This window comes from Quercus suber, unplaced genomic scaffold, assembly GCF_002906115.3.
Source record: "Quercus suber isolate HL8 unplaced genomic scaffold, Cork oak 2.0 scaffold_274, whole genome shotgun sequence".
NCBI classification, from domain to species: domain Eukaryota; kingdom Viridiplantae; phylum Streptophyta; class Magnoliopsida; order Fagales; family Fagaceae; genus Quercus; species Quercus suber.
Window position 1 is genome coordinate 187,863 of NW_027069730.1, and position 21,468 is coordinate 209,330.

The 21,468-nt window shown below is 34.4% G+C and overlaps 2 protein-coding genes across 2 annotated transcripts; both read left to right on the forward strand.

Annotated features, from left to right (window-relative positions):
• The first annotated feature begins 10,215 nt into the window (after nt 1-10,215).
• Nucleotides 10,216-15,746, forward strand: LOC111986672 (probable polygalacturonase). Its single transcript, XM_024018353.2, has 5 exons — nt 10,216-11,012; nt 13,414-13,534; nt 13,929-14,103; nt 14,622-14,692; nt 15,037-15,746. Exons 1-5 carry the CDS (start codon nt 10,671-10,673, stop codon nt 15,681-15,683), a joined length of 1,356 nt encoding a protein of 451 aa, XP_023874121.1. The 5' UTR covers nt 10,216-10,670; the 3' UTR covers nt 15,684-15,746.
• Nucleotides 15,747-17,748: 2,002 nt separating this feature from the next.
• Nucleotides 17,749-21,236, forward strand: LOC112023889 (probable polygalacturonase). Its single transcript, XM_024056515.2, has 4 exons — nt 17,749-17,893; nt 18,288-18,462; nt 18,981-19,051; nt 19,396-21,236. The coding sequence occupies exons 1-4, from the start codon at nt 17,764-17,766 to the stop codon at nt 20,040-20,042; spliced, it is 1,023 nt and encodes a 340-aa protein (XP_023912283.2). The 5' UTR covers nt 17,749-17,763; the 3' UTR covers nt 20,043-21,236.
• The last annotated feature ends 232 nt before the right edge of the window (nt 21,237-21,468 follow it).

The following is a 21,468-nucleotide window of genomic DNA, read 5'->3' on the forward strand; positions in this document are numbered from 1 at the left end:
GGTCCTCCTCTCTCAGGGTACTAACTCATAATATTTGTACTCTTTAGACTCTTTCAAACAATATAGATAGATGAGCTCACCTACCTTAATCATGTCCCCGTTAGCAGCCAACCATGTTTCCATATAGTTGACCACTATCCTCCATGAATTGGGCATGAGTTGCCCAAGAGCAATACCAAAGTGATCTAGAAGCTCCATCATGAACGGACGGATGGGGAACCTAAGTCCACAAGTGAAGGCAGCCTCATAAAAGCATACCTCATCAGGGAAGAAGTGGCAAGCCCTATGCTCGTCATTGGGCCGACGAACACGAACCCGCTCCGAAAATTGAAACCTATCTCTAAATCTACCAACGGTGTTAGCATCCAGCCCACACACCTCCTCGAGGGTGTGAAAAGCCCTAACCGCTTGAGGGGCAGAAATGGCTGTATCTCCTTCCACTAGGCCACCGTTAGACGACAACCCAGTCTCAAGTTCACTAGACCTAACTTTAGACATCGTCTCTCTCTCTTTCACCAGACCCTCGAACCAATCAATTGATTGATGTAGCAGAGGCAACAACTCAGCCAATGCCACGCCCAGACTATTGCCCTAAAAAACAAAGTCCTCAAGGTTTGGAAAAACACCTAAAGACCCCCCCTAAACGCGTGAAAATGGAGGAAATTAAGGGGCAAGCTATCCTAACTTCAGAGCTACTAATCATGGAAAACTAGATAAAGCACAAAGGGAAGAGATACAAGCTAAAGCCCCAATAAATCCAAAACAAATACAAAAGGAAAGGAAAGAAAAAATCATAAATTTACCATAGTTTATGCCTACACCGAAATGAAAAAAGAAGTAGAAAGGAAGAAGGAAAACGTACCTCAGAAGAGAAGAAAAAAGAAAAAGAAAAAAAAGATGAAATGCACCATCGCATAGCACACCAGTCTAGAGACGAGTTGCAGTCTTACAGAGCAAGAGTTAGTAAAAAAAACAATGATTGGAAGTTTTTTGAGAAAAGTGAAAAGAAAAAAATGAGAAGGGGAGAAGTTTTAAATCAAGGCTCAAAACAACTGGAAACCAGCGGGAAACCCAATAGTCCCACAAAGTGGAGCATTAACTCCACCAACCAGAGCGTGCCACGTGGCCACAGCCTATGGAGCCCCGCCACTATGCATTTAATATGGCGCGGAATCCTAAGAGTTGTTTATAGTCCAAAAACCTTTCATCTTCTATGGTCGTCATGACATGTCACGACGACCACAGAACTCGGAGGCAGCTGATGGGACTGACGAAATCAACTGTAGACGAACTCAATAATATGGACAGGGCCATTCTCTAAAGACAAGCCATACAAATGCCCACATCATCGACGGGGGTAGCAAGACTATTCAATACCGCCAATAATACCTCAGACGGTTACAAAACCAGCTGTACATATCGTTGGGAGCATATTAAAGCCCCATTACTAAGCAGGAGGCGTTACCAAGAAAGGCATTAACACTACAATTTCAACCACAGCGGCTAGAATCCAAGGCAATATATATAAAGCCCTCACATTGCCAACACAAGGTACATAGACACACTTAGAGATATTTCTTGCTCTGTTACATTGCATTTTTCTTTCCCAAAAGAGTTTCTTTATACTGACTTTGGCATCGGAGACGTTGTGGCAGACACCACATCGGTGACCATTCGGAAGAAGCTGTTCTACCATTGTTATCACAGAGACGACATCTTGGCTCCATCTGGACGCACTCACTTAGACTGACGAATTTGCACTTCATCAATTAGATTTTTGCTATTGGATGGAGTTGGTGGCTCTTTCTTAATTTATATACGTTGGAAAAATTAATTTTAGCAAATGTTTGGTTGAATGTTTTTAGTCAAAATTAAAGTGGGATCTACACATACTTTGAGTTAGGATTAAATTGGAACATGTTATCCTCCATGAGAAAATTGACGTCATGTAGTCATTTAACCAAAACTATTTAAGGAGAGAATGAGAAATTGACTCTTTAAGAGCATTTGCATCAAACAGTTCAAAATAGAAAACTGGCTCAATTTTATACATCTAAGCCCCAAAATCGCCCACATTAGTCAAGTTAAAGATGTGTAATTAGCAAAATTGCTACAATAACTATATAAATTTACAATGCACTATTCATTTTTTTTTTTTAATGTATCCCGAGTATGAATGAAGATAGTGGATGATGGTTATTGTTTGTGGAGAAAAAGAAACAATTAAAAAATAAAGAAAATTATATATTTTAATGAAATAGAATTTAAAATAGATAATCTGATATGAGTGTTTTTAAAAAGTAGTTATGTAAAATAAAAAAAGTAAGTTTTTATATAAAATACAAATTAATTTTTGCACGAGTTTATATGAATGCTTGTAAAATGTTCACTCGAACATGGTTTAAAGTGGTAAAATTTGTGAGTCTCGCATAGGAAAGAAACTATACACTTTATAAATTTAAATACTTATGGGGGCAATTTCTTTAAGGTGCTCAGTATTAAATAATTGTTTATTATTTATTTAAATGTCTATTATTGTGCATTATTTTTAGTTTTTTTTTTTTTTAATTGTATCTTGTGAGACAAAGGTCCAAGAGTCTCAAAGTACCAATTGTAAGGGGGCAAAATTTGTTTAAAGAAATCGTGCCAAATACAAGCTTGATGACTTGCATCTTTTTTATTTACGTATTTGAACTATGTGTTATTCTATTTATTTTACAGATTTCTAATTGTGTACAAATTCGATTTCTGATCTTATTTATAACATCTATTTATGTTCTTTATAATTGAAATTGGTTGTGTTTGTGTTTACATAATACAAAAGTAAATTAATTTCTACAATAAGTCAATAATAACCAACACTACCTTATTCACAATGAAAAAAAAAATCACAATTTGGGTTTTTGTTTACGAAAGATTCCTATGATCCCTTTTCTTAAAAAAAAAAAAAAAAAAAAAAAAAAAAAACCTTATTCCTGTGATCTAAATCTAATAGAACTTGCTTTATCTGACATAGAAATATACTGTCTTAAAAATGCTCATACAATCATACATCGTTCAAATTGTCCTCTAGGATAAACCACTATGGACAGAAGAATCTAGCATTAAAGTTTGGGAACAGAATCTTTATAATTGGAAGTCCACGAGATTGGTTTTGGCTCAGCATTTTTTTTTTTTGGGTAAAGGGTCCACTTTCCACTACCACTAGCCCGAGCTTTTCGAGAATAGAATTCTTCAATGGAGTTTGATAAAGAAAAGGCTCGTAAAAGAACACTCTGCAACAACAGAAGCGTTATCTAATCAATACTTGCGAAGTTGCGAGCCAGGCGGATGGCATCATATTCTGTCTGTCGTGGACGGCCATGAAGGCATGAACTCAATTTGTGTAGGGGCCAAAAATCAAAATCTCAAACTTAATTTTCTTTTTTCTTAACCATCATAGTTGTAGATGATTCATCCTTTTAGTCTCATTGCTTGAAACCACCTATGTTTTGGTTAGGAGTTGAGTTTAGGCCATACTCAGCTTACTTTAGCGAATGATTGTGACCCCAGTTTCATCTAAGCCCTTCAAACATTGGTTTCTCAATAACAATCAACCAATAATAATATTTCATAGACTAGATATTTTAGTTTGAAACACAACGAGGTGCTAATTTAATTACAAGACTCTTAATAAAGCTAACACAATCTAATACTTTTTTATTATTATTATAAAAACAACACAATCTAATAATTAATTAGTCTTTCATTTGATTGAGTAAAACTTGTTGAATATTGCCTTTTTATCTATATAATTTCTCTGTTGCCACCTCCATTTTAAAATAACCCTTTTTATCTTAGCTTGAATTTTTATTGTGTGGAAAATCCTCATATACAAAGAATTTCACTAAGTTTGATGTGTCTTATTATCTGGAACACAAGCCCATGATTTAAAATTGATTTCATATTTTGGTGGCTCATGTGTATGTAAGATGTAAAATTCTTTACACTTGTATTGTAAACGCACTAAAACAATTATTACCCTTAAAAAATTCTTCACATCCTCTCTCTCTCTCTCTCTCTCTCTCAACCCTTGAGACTATCTTTGATATTCCCTTTGTTTTTCTTGGTAACCAACGATAACTCTTTGAGCGATTTCTGTCCTTAAAATCTTATATAGACATAGGTTTGTGCTGGCATATGTTTTTCTAGTGACAAAAAACACTTAATATAATCAAACAAATGATCAAGGTTTTGTTAAGATGTAAGGCTAAAGGAGGGAGTATTCTATTTCCTACTTATATAATGCACTACATTGCAAATTATTGTAGCTTGGAATAAAACATGTGGGAGGGGTAAGATCCGAGCGCGTAATAGGGCCAGAGGGATGGAAGGGCTCATCTATGCTTAGGTGTTAACCGAACCCATGAATGAGAGTTTGAGGAGAAAGGACGAAGAGGCTAACTTCTCGAAGAGCCCGATAAGCAAGCCTACCTCGGGAAGCATTGAGTAGGCCACTTGCATCAAAGGACAGGATACCGAGGAAGACAGTAGAGACGTGCAAGTAAAGAAGATGTGAAATATCCAGGTAAAGTAGCCATCACCTTCGCATTCAATGCATTGTACCAACTCAGCTGACTGCATTAATGAATAAATGACCCCTGAACAGTAATCTCACAACTCATAGCACACTCTACCACCTTCAGCAAAGCCCTGATAGGATAAGCATCAAAACTAAGGCCTTTGGCTGTACAAGTAAAGGGCTTAGATGCAATTTGATGGACTATATAAGGAAAGGAAACCCCTCCAAATGAAGGACGGAAAAATTGAGAAGAGAATATAAAAACTGTGTAGAACCATCCTATATTGAGGACTTGGAACTTTTTATGAACATTTGCTTCTCGGCCAAATCCGAGGTAGTGTTATTTCTAGATTTAATTCCTCTTTTTATGATCCATTCAGCCCTTTCTCCATTAACCTAGCAATTGGACCATAAAATTGCATTAAAATTGACCTCGGAAGCCTATACTCTAACAAATTAATTGCATTAGGCCTTTTAAACCTAACTCCACTATTTTAAGGGTCTATTTGGATAATACTTATTTTGCTGAAATTAAAAACTTTTTACTGAAATTACTGTAGATAAAGCTAAAAGTTAGTTGAAATAGTACAGTGGGGCCCATAAATAGTACCAAAAAATTCAGTGAGACCTATAAATAGTAGCAAAAATAAGTTTAATAGTAAAATAATTTTAATTTTTAATTTCTTCCCAAACGCACACTAAGTGGGCTTAACCTTTGTTGGGCTTGTACAAAACACATGTAAGCAAATTATTAGTTAGAAACTTGAAATAACATATGTTGGACATGATTTATTTTGAAGATTTATCAGTTAACACATTAATTTGTATGGCATTAACATGTTGGAAACCCATTTATAGCGCAGAACTGCTATTTATTTTGGGATTTTTTTTTTGAGAAATGATATGTTGATTTTTTTTTTAGAAATGATATGTCTCCGACATTTTTACAACAAATTCTAAGTGGCAGGTTGTTACTGGTTATTATTGTTGGGGCAAAAAAGTAATCTTGGTGTTAGTTTCTAATTTAAACTAATAACAACTAACCACTTATAATTTGATGTAAAAATGTTGTAAAATTGTTGTAAACGTAACATCTTTTTTTTTTTTTTTGCAATGAAAGATATATGTATAAATGCATATCTTGTTACGTGGTTGCCCATTAAAAGTTAAAATACTTAGGAAATAAAATTATTTATTGTTAAATTAAAGAAATAAAATAATTCATTAAAACATTTGTTTAGGGGAAAGGTTAAATGAATCAATATATTATACCTTTACTTAGGTGGAAAGTTAAATGAATAATATCTATTTCCCCTTCAAAAAAGAGTGATACCTGACACTAATTAAAAGATGAGGTGGAATGTTAAACAAAAATATTCTCAAAGAATGCGTTTTATGACAAAACATAAAGTTTTCACACATGAAATTCCTAATTTTCACACATACATACGTAAAGAAGAGTATATATGTACACTAATTAAGTTTATATTTTGTTAAGTAAAAACCAACATAAAGAAAAAATAAAATAAAGGAAAAAAATATATTTTAAATCCTATAATTTAAGGATTTAACAAATTAAATCTTTTAATTGCAAAAGTAACAAATTGAATCCTATAGTTTCAAAAATAACAAATTAAATCATCATCCTACATTAAACCACAAACACAAATATTGTTCCACTTTAATGGAGTAAGGTATAATTTATTCAATTTATTACTTTTATAACATTATTTTTGAAATTGAAAGTCTTTTTTCCCTGAATAAGAAGAAATTGTATATGTGTATACATGTAATAGTTAATATATTGTACACATTTATAGTATTAAATAGAAGTGCAATAAATTCAAACTAAAAGTTTTGTTTTTATTTAAAAAAAAAAAATTAGATGCATAAATTTGCATGTAAATATAAAAATTAACATAAAATTATGATTGAAAGGTCACTTGATATGAAATCGAAATACATTTCTATTTTGTAAGTTTAAATACATGAATTTATATACAAATATAATAATTGACCTAAAATTATAAATAGAATTTAGAAGATCACTTGACATGAATAAGAAGAAATTGTATGCGTGTGCATACATGTAATAGTTAATTTTTTGGAGTGTTAGCTTCTTCGTATGAGTTCCGTTGTGTTAGATTTTCTCATGTTCATAAGAAGGATAATGTTCCTTCTCGTATTTTAGCTAAACAAGCTCTATGTATTGATGATTTCATTGCTTAGATTGAAGAGAATCATTGTTTCATAGAACAAGCTCTTTTTAAAGAGGTATCTACTGTGTTTTCTTAATAAAATTGCCTGTGTTTCATAAATCATATACTATATAATAAAAGTTGGGCTTAGAAGCCGTGGTTGCGCCATGGTGGTTTCACTAAATTGTAGATTTTTTTTTAGATTTTTAGATTTTAAGAAAAAATATATACAATTTTTCTTCTCCTATAATTTCTAAGTTGATAAAAATCTTAATTTGATTACAATCCAAATTCTCCATCTAATCCATGTAATCCTTATTTTTTACAATATATTTGTTCTTATTAATTTTTTTTTGGATAAAATAACAATAAGTGTTTTAACAAAACGTGCAACCTACAATAAGTATTTTCTAAAATTTCAAAAAGAAATTAAATTTAGTTGGTTGGTCTATTTAAAATAATATCAGTAAAGCCTAAAATGAAAATGATAGAATTACCTAAAAAAAAGAACAGAATTTCAATAAATAAAAAATACATAAAATAAAGCAAATAAGATAGAATTAAAAAAAAAAAAGAAAAAAAGAAAAAGAAAAAGAAGAAGATAGAATTGAATACTATTGCATATCAACATAGATTCATTTTTGTTAATTTTTATAAGTTCCTTTTTTTTGGATAAATATGCATTTTATGTCATCTATCTAAAATAATATCAGCAAAGCCTAAAATGAATAGGATAGAATTACCTTGAAAAAAGAACAAAATTTCAATAAATAAAAAATACATAAAATAAATCAAATAATATAGAATTAAAAAAATAAATAAAAAAAGAAGAAGAAGAAGAAGAAGAAGATAGAATTGAATACTATTGCATATCAACATACATTCATTTTTGTTAATTTTTTAAGTTCTTTTTTTTTTTGTGTGTGTGTGTGTGTGTGTGTGTGGATAAATATGCATTTTATGCCATCTTTTTCCTAATAATCAAGTAACAAAAGAGAGTAGTATTTGATTTACAACTACAACTACATTTGTGTCTATCTAAAATGTTATCAACAAAGCCTAAAATCAATAGGATAGAATTACCTATATATAAAAAAGGATAGAATTTAAATAAAAAAGAGAGATAAAAAATATGTGAAAGATGATGGTGCAATGAAAATAAAATAGTCTTGTCTCGTCCAAATGGATCGTCCAAGGCTAACAAGGACGAACCAAGTGTACGTAGAGCTCATCCAAGGTTCCCTTGAAAAGCTCGTCCGTCCTTAAAAGCATTGGGATGGATGAGCTCTACACTTTGCCTGCAAACCGAAGATTAAACCTCTGTCATGAACCATTTCCAATGACAGTTATGGAAACTGAAGTCAGTTATGGAGTTATGATAACTGCCACGACAATTACAAGAGTTTACTCCAAATACCAATCAATCCCTTAATAATAGGGGAAGTTATGAGATGAATAACCGTTAACATCGACACTATGATGAAAGAAAGTAAGTCCATTCTAGACAATATTCCTAGAGTTCTTGGAATTTTAGATTTCCCTAAGAAAGAAACTAACTTAATCATCGGAGGGTCTATGGCCGGCTACCCCGGTCTCCTTTGACTTTTATCAATTATTTTTCAAGCCTAACATCTCATTGAAGCCCGTGCCCGTATCATTCAACTAGCTAATTTTCCCAGCATTATCAAAAGAAAAAAGATAGAATTTCAAAAAAAATATGTGAAACAAAAATACATTTTTTTTTACTAGGTTTCTTCTTTTTTGTGTGGATAAATTTGCATCTTATGTCATCTTTTTCCTAATAATAAAGTTAAAAAAAAAATAAGTATTTGAGTTTCACCTAAACTCATTTTTGTTCATATCATTTTCTTTACAACCTGAAATTCTCTCTATATACACACCGTTTTTTAGTGTATTATTCTTTCTACTACGTACCTTACAATTATTGACCATATTCTTCCCTTCTCCTCTCTACCCTACCTACAACCTTGCAGGTATTTTTTTTTACTTTCATCAAATTGAATAGATTTTGTGTATTTGTTGCCTTTTTATTATATATTGTATGATTTTTGCCAACAAGTTTTATAGGTAGACTGAAATTCTATGTTTGATCGCACCTTTTAGTATTTTTTTTAGACGTCAATATAGCAAGCAATATATTTGTATCTTTTATTTTCTTATCACATGATTATTTGTTGTTGACATCAATAGTTTATTGTACGTGGATTTAATTTGTTATGGTTTTTGTTTGGTGCTTTGTTCCATGTAATCTATCTTCTTTAATTAAAAGAAAAATTTGTTGTTAAACATGAAATTGGATACAAGAGAAAAAGAAGGATCTAAAAATGTTCTTACATCACTCCAAATTCCTATGTAAGTCTATCTTTACTTTACTCCTTTTTCATTTTTCTTAATATTCAAAAATTTGGATATTTTTTCATTAATGAATTGGATTTTGGCTTAATTTTGTTTTCAACTGTTTCAATTATTGAATTCATTATTTTTTCATGTGTAATATTAATATATGTGTTTTTTTATTTGAAATATATGTGTGTGTGTGTGTGTGTGTGTGTGTTCTTAAAGGCTAAAGCACAATACAATTACAAACATTGCTTTAAGTTAGGGTGTTATATTTATTTATTAGTAAGTTAAAATTTTACATTAAGTTATGGTATTATATTTTTATTTATTATTAAGTTAGAATATGTGATATAACTTATAACCATTTGAATAAAATCAACTCTAAAACAAATGATTTAAATATTAAAATAATAAATAAAAATTAAATTTCTTTTAGGTGTACAAGTAAAATTTTGAATTAATTCTTTTAGGATGATCCACTCTTCATAAATAAATAGGAATTATAAAAAAAATTATAAAATTTTTTATTGATCATTGTAATTATATATATTATATATAAGGACAAATATACAAAATTCAATTATTTTTTAAATTTTTAAAAAATATATATATTCTTGTAATCCTTTACACACATGCACGCGCGTGCGCGCACACACGCACATTAAGATTTCATTGATAATTGTTATACTATTTTTACAATTTGCCATAGTTTTTAAAATAATTTATAATATTTGTTTTTCAAAAATAAAAATGCAAAACTTGAACTTATATAATATACATCTTCCATGTAACTAAATTATTTTTTTCATTTAATTTAATTATATTATTAAAATATTTTTTATTAAGCCGTGCATCGCACAGTCATAAGACTAGTAAAAAAAAAAAAAAAAAGATTACTTGACATGAAATTGGGAAAAAAAAAATGAAATGCAATTAATACACTTTTATATGATTTATTTTGCTAGGAAGTTGGGACAATTGAACAGATAGAAAAGGCCAGCCTGTTTCTCAAAAAAAGAAGGAAGAGGCCAGCCTACCCCAAGTCCCAACGGCTTTATCGACGGGTCGCTAAACACTTTAAATAGTAAATACCACGTCACAGCATTTCACACACTTTATTTAATACTTTTATCCATCTTTCCTCTCGTCACACTTTCCCTGCTTTTATTAACTCCTCGCTAACTCGTCCATTCTCAGCTACTCACTGTGTCCGTGTCTCTCAAAACTCATTTAATTATACTCTTCAAAACAATCACTTCCAGACAAACAAAACCGTCTTCTTCTTCAACTTTTCTCTCTCAGTTGTTGCTTTCCATTCTTAAATAAATTGTTGCTCAAACTCATAAAGACTTTGGCTTGGATCTATCTCTCTGTACCATTTCCAGATCTACCATAAATATCTCTTCTCGAATATTCTAAACCAAAATCTTCAAGTAAATTTGTGCTTTTCCTCTTGTACTCACCCTCAAAATCTCCTACAAACTAAGCAAAAAAAAAAAGAACTCTTTGTTTATTATTATTGCCCTCAAGAATAGCTGAATTTTACGAAAATGCTACGGTTTTTGGTTTTGCTCTGCATTTTCTCAACCGTTTTGCCGCTATGGAACTTGGAGAAGTGTGTAGCGGCTGAGGATTTGATAACGTGCTCCGGGATAGTACCGATGAGGCACCGAAACGACAAGATCTCGATCACCGACTTCGGGGGCGTCGGTGACGGGAAAACGTCGAACACGAAGGCGTTTCGGGAAGCGATATATCGGATTCAGCACCTGAGGAGGAGAGGTGGCACGCTGCTTTACGTGCCTCCTGGGGTGTACTTAACGGAGACCTTCAATCTCACTAGTCATATGACGCTTTATTTGGCTAGAGGTGCTGTTATCAAAGCCTCTCAGGTAAAACTCGTTCTAAAATTTTATGCAATGATTGATTTTCAATTACATTACTCAATTTCACAACACCTTAAACATGTTTTTAGCGTCGGTATGTAATAAAACTAGAATCAGCACTACACGTGGCATGTTTTGGACACGTGTTCACATTGTATTGATTCGAATGCATTGAATCAAGTAGTATACTAACTTTGGTATGAATGGTTATGTTTGGGAAGTTTATTGGTTACAAATTAGTTAACATCTTTAGTAGTTTTTGAAACATGGTTAATTTTGGACCAGTTCTGTTTTAGTACGTCTTTAAAATTTTGGAAAAAAAAAAAAGATAAATAAAATGAGATATTACATAGTTTTATTGGTATAACTTATAATGCAGTGTAACGTTAACTTTGTTGAAGGCATTAATTGTTTTTTTTTTTTTTGGTTGTGTAAGCGGGATTTGAACTTAGTCCTTTCGTTCGAGAACAGGAGATTTTACTGGATGAACTAAAAAGTAAACCCTTTTTATTTTACTGCAAATGAAGAGGATTTGATATTCAAGGGAAAAAAATGAAGAGGATTTGATTGGAACATATGTTGGTATAATTAGCTGCTTTTGTTAGTAAAAGAGTCAAAAGAAATGAAAAAGCTACCTCAAAAAAGAAGAAGACAGTCTTCGGCCTTACTTTGGAAAAGAAATTTGGGGCTTTAGATTGGTTTAAGGAAGAGAATGGGCATAGTTGAAGATGTAATTTTTGCATGATGATTATTGTTTTGGTTGGCTTTTGTATAATAGAAAAAAAAAATCATATTTTAGCCAACTAAGATCAAAATTCATTCACATTAGGTTATATAAAGTTGTGTAAAAATACATGGTTCATGTAAATTTCCATTGGCATTATTAGTTTTGCTGCATTTGCATTTATTTATTTATTTATTTTTACGTATTCCAAGGATAAAGGAAGAGAGTGAATATTTTGTGTAAAAAAAAAAAAAAATCAAGAAAAATTGATTAGGTTTTTATTCTAAAATATACTAAAATTTTTGCAAAAGCTTATGCAATGCTCTTAGTGAGAATGATTTGTGTGGAATTCAAGGGGTAAGGGGTTAAAGAGATTTCCATGATCTATGGTGGGTCCGGGCTTAGATAAGAAATGAATATGGTGGGTCTGATGTAGCATGTTTGCATGTGCATTACATTTACAGTGTAGAATATTAAGTTTGTTGGACAGCTAGATTTCTGGCAAGTGGTCTTGTCGTATTTGATAGTGTCACGTTAAATTAGAATATTGGTTCTTCCATATTTCCGTTGGCTTGTGAGGGATGTGAAGTTGTGAATACTGTATGTTGATTTCACTTCAACATTAAGGGTCCATTTGGATTGAGGGGGGAAGGAGGGAGAGTAGAGGGGAGTAAAGTAGAGGAGTAAAGTCGAGCAGACTATAAATAGACTAATTTTGGTTAATTCTACTCTTCTCTACTCTATTCTACTTTCCCTCCCTCTCCCTCAATCCAAACGGACCTTAAGCACAGCAGCACACCATTGGTGACACCTGCAAATCTGTGATTTGAAATATTAATATTTAAGCCTAATTGAAAATTATAAGGATTATATTAAAATATGGCAAGATTGTTAGTCTTATTGGTAAGGACAGTGTCAATTGCCCAAAATTATGTTCTGCTCTTGCATTTTTTTTGTGGGTGAAAACAATGCCACCCCTTATCACCTGGGGATTGGACACCACATCTCTGGTGGATCCCATATCCTTCTGTATTTGGAGCCCTACCTGACATGGATGGACATCTTGTCCTGTCTACAGTTGTATCATGCTTTTGGGTTTTGGTAGCTCATAATGTACAGCTTTGAGTTGGGGCCATGAACCATGCACTTCCTGAGTTTTAGTTTGCCAATGCGAGTATTGAAACCTTTAATGCATATTACCAATAATAGATGGGCTAAGGCTAACCATGGCATTGCCTTCCTCAAAGACATTTTTCTCTTTATTTAATCCTTTTCCCTTGCAAAACTATGTCAATTGCTTAATGAGCTTTATGGTTGCAAAAAATGACATAAGATACATTTGGAATGGTTTTTGTTTCTTGCTAGAAGGTCCTCATAGGGTACCAGTTTCCGCTTTTGGGTTTGTTCCTGGCCCTGGGTTTAATATATCAACCATTTCATTAGATGCAATGTTTAAAAAAATTCACTGCCTGATTGGATTGGGTTCCTTTATTATGCTCAATAATGTGATTTCCTGTAGATACTCAGCCTTGTTATAAATTATCATTGAAAATATTTTCAATCTAATGAAAAAATGAAAAGGTAAAAGAATTAAAAGCTTTAAATAACTGCTAGTTTATTCCTTAGCCCAGCTTTAGTGAATTTTACATTGTGTTGAACTTTCTTCCTTGCTTGATGCTTCAGGATACTCAGAATTGGCCACTAATTGCTCCTTTGCCATCTTATGGAAGAGGGAGGGAGCTTCCTGGAGGAAGATATATGAGTTTTATCCATGGATATGGACTCCGTGACGTAGTAATTACTGGTGGGTATCAACAAGAACTGGTGTCATTGCTTGGGGTGGCTTATAGCATATTTTATAGATCTTTACTGTCTAATTGAGCATATTAAATTATTTAGTAATTAATAATTGGAGCACCCTCTGTCAGACACTGACACTAGATGCTGCATACTAGAGAAACTCACATCTAAGTAATTAGCTAGAAATATACCTCATGAATGTGTAATGTTTTATTTATTTATGACTGTTAGAATATGTGGCCATTGTGCTGTTTAGTAATAAAGCAAATGCTTGTAAGGTGTGAGTTTTTCTTGACATGAAGTAAATGGAAAATTTCAACCTAGAACTACAGGTTTCAATACCAAACATCATATCTTATACTTGTCTTCTGTGTTGCTTCTTTAATGATTTTTCATAGGTGAGAATGGGACAATTGATGGCCAAGGAGACGTCTGGTGGAACATGTGGAGGCAACGAACTCTTCAATTTACTAGGCCGAATCTCATTGAATTTATGAACTCTAGAGAAATTATCATTTCCAATGTTATTTTCCGGAATTCGCCTTTTTGGAACATTCACCCTGTCTATTGCAGGTACTAGCATTAAACTTTATTTTTGCAAATTTTTTTGTTGGAACTGAACTTCACAATATACATGTCATGTAAGTATCTTAGAGAAATTGACAATGTATGGCTCATATTGTATATGGTCCCAGTCCTATCAACTGGTGGGTGAATAAGGAGATCATATTTTCAATTCTGATGTCTAAGTTAAATATTTTGTCGTAGAATGTCAAAATAAATATTAATTTGCTACGTTTTTAAGCTTTATAAGGGGCTGCCTGTTCCATAGGAGTACACTTTACCTGGGCTAAATACTTTAATGCAGTCCAATAATGAGAAGTTGGCAAATTATTTTTATGGAACTTTCAGATCTTCAGCAAGTTTGCCAATAAATTCAAAATTTTGAATTGAATTTACATTTTACTGACCTGCCGAGATTCAGAACAGAGTTCTTAAATTTTAATGTCATCATACAGCCCATTAGGTGGTCCTAGGATTGGATGGGTAGAGCTGTAATCTCATCTGGTGCCTCTTTCTTTTTTCTGCAGCAATGTTGTTATCCGCTATGTTACAATATTGGCTCCAGCTGACTCTCCCAACACTGATGGCATTGATCCAGGTAAAACAATCTTTAATGCTATGTGTTTAGGCTTTCTAACCCATCTATTAATTTGTTTATTCGTAGATTCTTAGTAGATGGAGCAGATTACTTCTGCTAATCCTTCCTTACACTTGCTAGTCTTAAGATATCATAACTGTGTACAACAATAGAGGAAATCACTGATGGCTAAGATATAGATAGGTTGGTTTAATTCTGGGTTAGACCCCACAACCATTGTCTGCCCCTCCCATTGCTAAATAAGTATCTTGTGGGTGGAAAACCACATACTTCTGGTCGTTTCATTCAAAGAGTGATGTTCAAGAAATTTTAATTCTGTACATCCTTAAATTTTTATGTTACAGATTCAAGCTCTAATGTCTGCATAGAGGACTCGTACATAGCAACTGGAGATGATCTTGTGGCAGTGAAGAGTGGATGGGATGAATATGGGATTGCTTATGGCCGTCCTAGTTCTGGCATCACAATCCGACGGATAACAGGATCATCCCCATTTTCTGGAATTGCAATTGGAAGTGAAACCTCTGGTGGGGTGGAGAATGTCTTGGCAGAACACATAAGCCTTTTCAAAACGGGAGTTGGTATCCATGTGAAGACAAACATTGGTAGAGGAGGGCTGATAAGAAACATTACAGTATCTGATGTGTATATCGAAAATGCTCGAAAGGGGATAAAGATTGCAGGCGATGTTGGGGGTCACCCTGATGAGAGATACGACCCAAATGCTCTCCCTGTTGTCAAGGATGTCACTATTAAAAATGTTCGGGGAGTGAAGGTTCTGCAAGCGGGTTTAATAAAAGGCCTGAAGAACTCCCCTTTTACAGGGATTTGCCTCTCGGACATCAACCTTCACGGTGATACTCAGGAAAAACGAAGTCCTCCTCCTTGGTCGTGCTCTGATGTTAGTGGAGCAGCTCACCAAGTAAGCCCATGGCCATGTTCAGAGTTGTCCCAAAGCATTCCGAGTAACTCATGTTCCAGTCACTTCTAAATTCTAATAATATTCATGTAATTTTCCAACTTAGTTGAAGTAAGTTACAATGGATTTTTTTTTTTACGTTAACTTTGTTGAAGGCATTAATTGTTTTTTTTTTTTTTGGTTGTGTAAGCGGGATTTGAACTTAGTCCTTTCGTTCGAGAACAGGAGATTTTACTGGATGAACTAAAAAGTAAACCCTTTTTATTTTACTGCAAATGAAGAGGATTTGATATTCAAGGGAAAAAAATGAAGAGGATTTGATTGGAACATATGTTGGTATAATTAGCTGCTTTTGTTAGTAAAAGAGTCAAAAGAAATGAAAAAGCTACCTCAAAAAAGAAGAAGACAGTCTTCGGCCTTACTTTGGAAAAGAAATTTGGGGCTTTAGATTGGTTTAAGGAAGAGAATGGGCATAGTTGAAGATGTAATTTTTGCATGATGATTATTGTTTTGGTTGGCTTTTGTATAATAGAAAAAAAAAATCATATTTTAGCCAACTAAGATCAAAATTCATTCACATTAGGTTATATAAAGTTGTGTAAAAATACATGGTTCATGTAAATTTCCATTGGCATTATTAGTTTTGCTGCATTTGCATTTATTTATTTATTTATTTTTACGTATTCCAAGGATAAAGGAAGAGAGTGAATATTTTGTGTAAAAAAAAAAAAAAATCAAGAAAAATTGATTAGGTTTTTATTCTAAAATATACTAAAATTTTTGCAAAAGCTTATGCAATGCTCTTAGTGAGAATGATTTGTGTGGAATTCAAGGGGTAAGGGGTTAAAGAGATTTCCATGATCTATGGTGGGTCCGGGCTTAGATAAGAAATGAATATGGTGGGTCTGATGTAGCATGTTTGCATGTGCATTACATTTACAGTGTAGAATATTAAGTTTGTTGGACAGCTAGATTTCTGGCAAGTGGTCTTGTCGTATTTGATAGTGTCACGTTAAATTAGAATATTGGTTCTTCCATATTTCCGTTGGCTTGTGAGGGATGTGAAGTTGTGAATACTGTATGTTGATTTCACTTCAACATTAAGGGTCCATTTGGATTGAGGGGGGAAGGAGGGAGAGTAGAGGGGAGTAAAGTAGAGGAGTAAAGTCGAGCAGACTATAAATAGACTAATTTTGGTTAATTCTACTCTTCTCTACTCTATTCTACTTTCCCTCCCTCTCCCTCAATCCAAACGGACCTTAAGCACAGCAGCACACCATTGGTGACACCTGCAAATCTGTGATTTGAAATATTAATATTTAAGCCTAATTGAAAATTATAAGGATTATATTAAAATATGGCAAGATTGTTAGTCTTATTGGTAAGGACAGTGTCAATTGCCCAAAATTATGTTCTGCTCTTGCATTTTTTTTGTGGGTGAAAACAATGCCACCCCTTATCACCTGGGGATTGGACACCACATCTCTGGTGGATCCCATATCCTTCTGTATTTGGAGCCCTACCTGACATGGATGGACATCTTGTCCTGTCTACAGTTGTATCATGCTTTTGGGTTTTGGTAGCTCATAATGTACAGCTTTGAGTTGGGGCCATGAACCATGCACTTCCTGAGTTTTAGTTTGCCAATGCGAGTATTGAAACCTTTAATGCATATTACCAATAATAGATGGGCTAAGGCTAACCATGGCATTGCCTTCCTCAAAGACATTTTTCTCTTTATTTAATCCTTTTCCCTTGCAAAACTATGTCAATTGCTTAATGAGCTTTATGGTTGCAAAAAATGACATAAGATACATTTGGAATGGTTTTTGTTTCTTGCTAGAAGGTCCTCATAGGGTACCAGTTTCCGCTTTTGGGTTTGTTCCTGGCCCTGGGTTTAATATATCAACCATTTCATTAGATGCAATGTTTAAAAAAATTCACTGCCTGATTGGATTGGGTTCCTTTATTATGCTCAATAATGTGATTTCCTGTAGATACTCAGCCTTGTTATAAATTATCATTGAAAATATTTTCAATCTAATGAAAAAATGAAAAGGTAAAAGAATTAAAAGCTTTAAATAACTGCTAGTTTATTCCTTAGCCCAGCTTTAGTGAATTTTACATTGTGTTGAACTTTCTTCCTTGCTTGATGCTTCAGGATACTCAGAATTGGCCACTAATTGCTCCTTTGCCATCTTATGGAAGAGGGAGGGAGCTTCCTGGAGGAAGATATATGAGTTTTATCCATGGATATGGACTCCGTGACGTAGTAATTACTGGTGGGTATCAACAAGAACTGGTGTCATTGCTTGGGGTGGCTTATAGCATATTTTATAGATCTTTACTGTCTAATTGAGCATATTAAATTATTTAGTAATTAATAATTGGAGCACCCTCTGTCAGACACTGACACTAGATGCTGCATACTAGAGAAACTCACATCTAAGTAATTAGCTAGAAATATACCTCATGAATGTGTAATGTTTTATTTATTTATGACTGTTAGAATATGTGGCCATTGTGCTGTTTAGTAATAAAGCAAATGCTTGTAAGGTGTGAGTTTTTCTTGACATGAAGTAAATGGAAAATTTCAACCTAGAACTACAGGTTTCAATACCAAACATCATATCTTATACTTGTCTTCTTTGTTGCTTCTTTAATGATTTTTCATAGGTGAGAATGGGACAATTGATGGCCAAGGAGACGTCTGGTGGAACATGTGGAGGCAACGAACTCTTCAATTTACTAGGCCGAATCTCATTGAATTTATGAACTCTAGAGAAATTATCATTTCCAATGTTATTTTCCGGAATTCGCCTTTTTGGAACATTCACCCTGTCTATTGCAGGTACTAGCATTAAACTTTATTTTTGCAAATTTTTTTGTTGGAACTGAACTTCACAATATACATGTCATGTAAGTATCTTAGAGAAATTGACAATGTATGGCTCATATTGTATATGGTCCCAGTCCTATCAACTGGTGGGTGAATAAGGAGATCATATTTTCAATTCTGATGTCTAAGTTAAATATTTTGTCGTAGAATGTCAAAATAAATATTAATTTGCTACGTTTTTAAGCTTTATAAGGGGCTGCCTGTTCCATAGGAGTACACTTTACCTGGGCTAAATACTTTAATGCAGTCCAATAATGAGAAGTTGGCAAATTATTTTTATGGAACTTTCAGATCTTCAGCAAGTTTGCCAATAAATTCAAAATTTTGAATTGAATTTACATTTTACTGACCTGCCGAGATTCAGAACAGAGTTCTTAAATTTTAATGTCATCATACAGCCCATTAGGTGGTCCTAGGATTGGATGGGTAGAGCTGTAATCTCATCTGGTGCCTCTTTCTTTTTTCTGCAGCAATGTTGTTATCCGCTATGTTACAATATTGGCTCCAGCTGACTCTCCCAACACTGATGGCATTGATCCAGGTAAAACAATCTTTGATGCTATGTGTTTCGGCTTTCTAACCTATCTATTAATTTGTTTATTCCTAGATTCTTAGTAGATGGAGCAGATTACTTCTGCTAATCCTTCCTTACACTTGCTAGTCTTAAGATATCATAACTGTGTACAACAATAGAGGAAATCACTGATGGCTAAGATATAGATAGGTTGGTTTAATTCTGGGTTAGACCCCACAACCATTGTCTGCCCCTCCCATTGCTAAATAAGTATCTTGTGGGTGGAAAACCACATACTTCTGGTCGTTTCATTCAAAGAGTGATGTTCAAGAAATTTTAATTCTGTACATCCTTAAATTTTTATGTTACAGATTCAAGCTCTAATGTCTGCATAGAGGACTCGTACATAGCAACTGGAGATGATCTTGTGGCAGTGAAGAGTGGATGGGATGAATATGGGATTGCTTATGGCCGTCCTAGTTCTGGCATCACAATCCGACGGATAACAGGATCATCCCCATTTTCTGGAATTGCAATTGGAAGTGAAACCTCTGGTGGGGTGGAGAATGTCTTGGCAGAACACATAAGCCTTTTCAAAACGGGAGTTGGTATCCATGTGAAGACAAACATTGGTAGAGGAGGGCTGATAAGAAACATTACAGTATCTGATGTGTATATCGAAAATGCTCGAAAGGGGATAAAGATTGCAGGCGATGTTGGGGGTCACCCTGATGAGAGATACGACCCAAATGCTCTCCCTGTTGTCAAGGATGTCACTATTAAAAATGTTCGGGGAGTGAAGGTTCTGCAAGCGGGTTTAATAAAAGGCCTGAAGAACTCCCCTTTTACAGGGATTTGCCTCTCGGACATCAACCTTCACGGTGATACTCAGGAAAAACGAAGTCCTCCTCCTTGGTCGTGCTCTGATGTTAGTGGAGCAGCTCACCAAGTAAGCCCATGGCCATGTTCAGAGTTGTCCCAAAGCATTCCGAGTAACTCATGTTCCAGTCACTTCTAAATTCTAATAATATTCATGTAATTTTCCAACTTAGTTGAAGTAAGTTACAATGGATTTTTTTTTTTTAAAATTATTTTAATTTCAGAATTCAAGGCAAAGATTTGTTTCCCACAAATACTAAATTCATTTTAATCATGAAATAAATTCATTTTATTTTTTTGAATTGTTTAAAACTAGTAGCATCTCATAACACAATCTAAACGCAGGAAAGTGTATAATACATGTATTATTATACTTACACATCTCTCACGGATGCAAAGATTATTTACAAGAAGGATAAAACTCCCACACAAACAGTACATAAAAACCCAAACATACATAATAAGCACATTAAATTAAAAGTAAAAGCCTCTATGATAATCAAACATAGCTAGCTTCAAAAGTGATGATTCAAGAACTTGCGGATCTTCCTCATAAACCCATCCTCATGTTTATGCTCATGCTCATGCTCGTGTTCGTGCCTGTGTTTATGCTCTCTCTCCTCGTGTTCTTCTCTGTCCCACTCTTGACCCTCCACGTGGCGATGATGCCTCTTCATCTTCATCTTGGTGTCCACGTCATCATCGATATGGAACCTGGGCCCACCGTGCCCGAACCTTCTCCACTTCGCAGGGGCCTGACGCACCATTCCTCGATCGGAGCTCGAGTCCTCGTTGCCGGAGGACAAGATCATGTCGTTACCGTACGGAACCTCACGGTCAATTGTGGAATGGACTATCGGTTTTGATCCCCACTGCTTGAACTCGCGGATTTGGTCCTCGCTTTTCTCGTGATCGTGGTGCTGGTGGTGGCGGAGGTGGTGGAAGCGGTGGAAACGGCAACGGTGGCCGTGACGGAAATATAACGGGATCGGACGGCTCCTGAAGAGGCGGTCGGTCGGGCGGAAGCTGATTGTCTTTAACGGAATAGAGACGGAATCGTCTGATTCTGTTGGAACCGTCAGCTCGGTGACGGTGACGTCAGCTTCTTCCAATTTGGGCTGGGTTTCGACGATTGGGGAGGTCTCGGGTTCCAATTCCACGATGATGGCGGGTTCAGACTCGGGTTTCTCGCTGGGTAAGAGGATCATATTCATGGCGTCCGGCACGGATCCGGGCACGTCTTCATTTTCCGGTAGATCTAACGGAATAAAGGCGTGGCAGAGGGCGAACAAGAAGAAGATAACGGTAGCGGTAACGGCGAGTTTGGCCATTGTGGATGGAAATGATGGTTCTAGGTCTTTGGATGGAAAGAGAGGAAAGTGATTTATATAGAAAAAGAGGTCAGTGCGGGCAGATAGGGCAGGTGGTTTTAAGGGAGGTTTGACTGACAAAGAAAGGGGACTCGGGCAGCGGGCAATAGGGGTAACCAACCACGTGATTGGACAAAAGGAAAGGACTTTCCGGGTAGCGCGCTTAATTTTTTGGGTTCACATTCGGAGAGCTGT